Source organism: Montipora capricornis, chromosome 11, assembly GCF_036669925.1.
Source record: "Montipora capricornis isolate CH-2021 chromosome 11, ASM3666992v2, whole genome shotgun sequence".
NCBI classification, from domain to species: Eukaryota; Metazoa; Cnidaria; class Anthozoa; order Scleractinia; family Acroporidae; genus Montipora; species Montipora capricornis.
The window spans coordinates 36,892,813-36,897,812 of NC_090893.1; the positions used below are offsets into that span (position 1 = coordinate 36,892,813).

Genomic DNA, 5,000 nt, shown 5'->3' on the forward strand with positions numbered 1-5,000 from the left:
CTTTGGGACAATTTGACATCTGTTCCTTAACGATCGTTACAATAAATAATTGACCTTGAAACTAAATGAAGACATTAGACCTCTCAAGGCAACTTTGGACTCTCGTTATTGTCATTGAACACTAAAAAGCCATCTTACTTTTTCCAGTTTTCTCCAAATTCTGTGAAGGAGCTGTTTCAGTATAATCTTACTTTGAAATGTTTGAAAGTTACCAAAATATTGTTTAGTAGGCAATTGGTTTCCGCGAGAGTTATTCCACAACTCATGCAATAAGCGGAAACAACTCGTCCAAACGAACCGTCAGCGCAATCGCAACAGAGGACACTCGATGATACTCGGTCCGTTATTCTTCGTTATATTGAAGATCTTTCCTGGCGAATTGCTCGAATAAAATGTTTCTTTTTTTTTTTACTGACGACATGCACTGATGTCTTCTTTAAGCATTGTGAATTTTTGTGAATATTGAACTTGAACCCGTCTCGCACTGGTTTATTAATATTAAGAAAACCAAACTCTTAGTTTTCAGACCTAGGCCGTAAAGATTTAGCTCATTATATTTCTCTTGTGATAAATGGCAATGTTGTTGAACAAGTTGAAAGTAGAAAATTCATAAATGGTCATTAATTGGAAGACTCTTGTTAACTTTCAGACATAGTTTGGTGCTACTCTTGAATGTAGCTCCGAAAGTTACAAAGATACAAATGATTCAAAGAGCCAACGTTTCGACTCTCCTGTCTAGTGTCTTCATCAAAGGTGATCCAAAGGTATCGCAAAGGGACAAGGGTGCAAACAGGTGTTACGTAAACTTTATTTCTAAAGACGAGAATTCGGAATTAGACGTCTAGGAGCATTGTTTACTTTGCATTTACACGCGGACATCACATGAAAGTGTCGGATGTGCCGCGGCATTGTGGACGATGTATCGGGTGATTCTAGGTGATTCTACTGAGTCAGACACCACTTACAGTCTCATGACCTGTTCATACCAAACCTTAACCAGGTTTTTAACATGTTTAGTTAAACACGGTATTAGATTGTTTTCTTTTTAAATTATGTATACTGATTTTTGTGGACTGCAAATTTAGCACAGATCAAGGCATGTATCGAAACTCACCTGAATCTCACGTAAAAACCAGTCGTTTCTGACTGATTTTCATTTTTTAAAACCCAGTTCAACTAAAAATGTCTTGTTGGTGTGAATGGGGTATGAATCACTCTTTGCTTTGCATTATGCGCTAATTTATCTCCATCTCGCTTGTTGTATTGTATGGTTCTCTACATACATATCTAACCTAAATAGGATGTATCTTGTTGAAAAGCGTGAGGGTAGGACAAAGTTGAAGACTGATTACCAAAGCTTCGAGCAAACCACTCTTACCTTTTAAACGTTCTTGACTTTTTTTGTTGTCTTAATGCTCTTCAAGTTGGATCTTGGATGTATAACTATTGCAATAAATAGTTGCCACGGTCATTTAAAAACACGTTTACAACAGGAACTTGAACTCTCAATTAATTTACAAGATCTGCTGAGTCCTGATATGAGAGAAGAACGGACAGCATGTTAAGAAAATATTCCAGATTTCTAAAAAGAAGACGAGTTCTTTATTTGTGCGTTTTAAATCTTTCTGCAGTTTTTATTGCATGCTGTTAAATCCGAATGCGCCTAAAGTATGTCTTTTAGAACCCCAGTCTTGATCAAAAAAGGCCGAGGCGCATGTTTTGTTAGGTTGAGCTTCTTTATTTTTTCAAGTCCAGACCAAGGCACTATCAAAGACGGCCCTCTTAGTGTGTGGATGGGAGTGAGGTGGTTAGAAAGTCCATTTCGCTGCACCTGTTTTGTTTCAATAGTACAACACAAACCAATTCCCACAATGCTGCTTTTCCCATTCAAAGGATCCACTGCCAATCTTTATTGAATTATTATCTTGCGTAGTTAAAAGAGATGTTTTCTATCAAGGAATGAAATGTAGCTCCTTCGTGTGTTTGGTGCATTTGTAAAAGCACGATATACGCGCTATTTTGCAAATTAGACTGACAGTGGTTTCAGTTTGTATTTGTCCAATATGCTGAAATTATGCGTTCAGGTTGACTGGTTCTTATTTATGATCTGTAAGAGAAAAAACGCTCATCATAACGTCATAATAATTTTCGTTTATTGATCTTATGTCAGCGGAGACCGTCAAAATATTTATACATTTAACAGTCGGTCATCCTCTTGTGTGCTACTTTTTAATTTTTTTACAGCATTTGCAAGTTATCTGGGATCTTTTTATAAACAGACCCACGACAATTTGGGATTGCTTAAAATTCATCAAAAGCGTTAATCTTTAAAGATAGTCAAAGTTAAACGACTAATGACCTCATACAAATATGCTAATGAAAATGACGTCCATAAATTATTGTTTAATATTAAATATAAAGTGTGAACTAAATGCGTTGAATTAAAAAAAAAAAAGAAAAAAACAGAAATCCTAGCCACAACAAAGGTCCTCAATTCTCTGAATGTTGTAAACTGAAAGATTTGTTATTTCTAATCTCGTCTACCTCCGTGGTCGCAAGAAACTCGCTCGTCAAATTTGCTCTTTTCGGTTGATAATGTGCGGAAACAAATCAAGTGCTAAAAGAAATAACTTCTCAAATTCACAAAAAGGGTTTATTTTTGCAGATGGTAGAAATTAAAGAATATTTTCAGTGTCGAATTTTTCAGACAGATGCGCTCTTAGACATGAATTTCATATTTATTATATGGCAAAGCCAGTCTCGGGCAAATCCCAGCGCTCTGATTGGTTCTTTCTCAGTCGGGATTTTTCAGTACGGACCGTTTCCACGGAAACGGTCCAAGCCGTGTATTTTTGTTTTGGAGCAAAGCCCGCAAATTCATAATTTGAAACAAATTTATTTAAAATCACAACTGCGAAAAAAGTGCGAATTTTGTCATCCTTCACAGCAAAACTATCAGAAAAAGCTAAAGATTGATTCTTTTTGCCAATTTCAAAGATGAATGAAGACTTCAGACGAACATTTTATTATCCTGAGGATCTGGAAACTTTGATGCAGAAACTGGAACAGGCATCATCGAAAGCCAGGAGGCCATAGATGATTTTATCAGGCAACAGAAAAGTGGAAAAACAAACAAGAGAGAGGGCTATACTGATATGAACACTCTTTTCCGCTGTATGGAAGCCAATAGTATGGAAAATGAGAAAATTGAAAGCTTCCTTGCGTCCGAGCTTGACCAACTTTTTTCAAAGAAACAATGCCATATAATAAACAACTTACTAACCTCACTTGCTCGAGTCGTATTGGGAATAGTGTCCTTCGGTCGTTTTTGTACAGACCTCGCTACCCTCGGTCCGTACTGCCACGGCCTTGGCCCAATATTGCCCAGTACAGCGCTTGCGCTCGGTTCGTCAGAGGTGATTATGTTTGTTATTAACTCTAAGCTGTGAACGTGTTGAATTAAGAGATAATAATAATAATGATGATGATGATAAAAAGAAACCCTTACCACAAACAAAAGAATCTTGCCAATGCCCTGAATATTTTAAACTGGAAGATATTTTATTCCTGATCATGATCTCTCATACTTCCATGATAGCGATGATTATAGGAAATATGAAAACAAAGCAAGAAACTTGACATAATTGCCTTGCTGCGCGTAACAAATACCTTCTTTTCGGTTGATGATGTGCGGCAAAAAATCCAGCGCTAAAGCAAATGACTCCGGCGATCCTCGCAAGAAATATGGAGTTTCACTTAAGGTGACTGTATTAATTGGATTATACAAAATAATTCAGATCCTATTTATTGGTACTATCCGGATGACAACATACAAACATTATACAAGTTACAAATTAGTTAGGAATAGGCAAAACCAAAACAGCTAAAGCAATTCAAGGTTAGCAGTGCTTACAAGATAATCGACCAATTAGAGCTCACTTAAAGACAAAAGTCATATTACTTGTTAGCATTTAACCAGTTCAGAACGTTGGCCAGTTCACGATTGGCAGTATCTACTTATAGCAATAGAAGATAGGTATTAAGGACTGTGTCACGTGTTGGTATTGTGCATTCAAATCGGGCATCATGTAGTCTTTTTGTCACGTGCTTATTTTCAATTGTATTTTTGGTGCAATGCGTCGGTAGATTCATATGGTTGCACCTCTGTCTGAAGAACACTCCTTAGGCAAAAGACCAAAAGAGGAAGCTATATGGAAAATTTTTCTTCTGGTGAGGTCTTGGGAAAGCAAGAAACAAGTTTCGGTGCGCGAGACGGGATAAAACTCAGTGAACAATTCAAAATGCTTTAGAATTATGCCAATGAAATAATTGTTTAGTTAAATAATATTGATTGAAACAGTTCTTCTTACAATAAGTATAAGAAAAAAAAATTGAAAGAATGCATTCAGGGTCAAGAATTTTTTTTAAAATGAAGGATTGTGTAAAATAACACTTCGTGTACGGGAAGAAAGTATGGATTTATTTCGTCACGTTACCAGTCATTTAAGATTTAAGTCATGCAAAAACATCGGCGAAAGGAAGAGTAGGGCGTTCCGACTGCCGAATATTTCTTACTGGTATTGCATGTATTCCAGACTAAAGATGATAATAATAATAATAATAATAATAATAATAATAATAATAATAATAATAATAATCGGTTTAGCTCATCAAGTGTTTGTTACCCTTTATCTACTGCATTAATAAAAAAAAATGGTTCCAAATGTTAGTTTATTTGGGAAAAGAACAAAAATAAGATGAGTCTTGTTTTCCGCCAAGGAGTTTTCAACTGTAACCTAACCTGGAATTGTTTATTTAAACGCAGGAGACTGTATTGATTGGGATCTTGGAATGGAAAACGGTTTAATCCCAAATGAAAGGATAACAGCCTCCAGTGCCTACTCCTTTACTCCAGCCAGTTTTGGTAGATTGAATGACGTAAGAGGAATATGGTGTGCACTTTCTAGGGATAATAACAAGTATCTGCAGATTGACCTACA

At 36.2% G+C, this 5,000-nt stretch overlaps 1 protein-coding gene across 8 annotated transcripts in view; it reads left to right on the forward strand.

Annotated features, from left to right (window-relative positions):
* LOC138024479 (uncharacterized) overlaps window positions 1-5,000 on the forward strand; it is a 161,465-nt gene that overhangs the window by 15,460 nt on the left and 141,005 nt on the right. For all 8 annotated transcript variants that reach the window (XR_011127017.1, XR_011127018.1, XM_068871688.1 and 5 more), the window contains exon 2: window positions 4,826-5,000. This exon is cut by the window's right edge and continues 133 nt beyond it. Coding sequence is in view for 6 of the 8 variants with exons in the window: in XM_068871688.1 (XP_068727789.1) it covers window positions 4,826-5,000 (175 nt within the window). In the remaining 2 variants the exon portion in view is untranslated. The remainder of the gene's footprint in view (window positions 1-4,825) is intronic.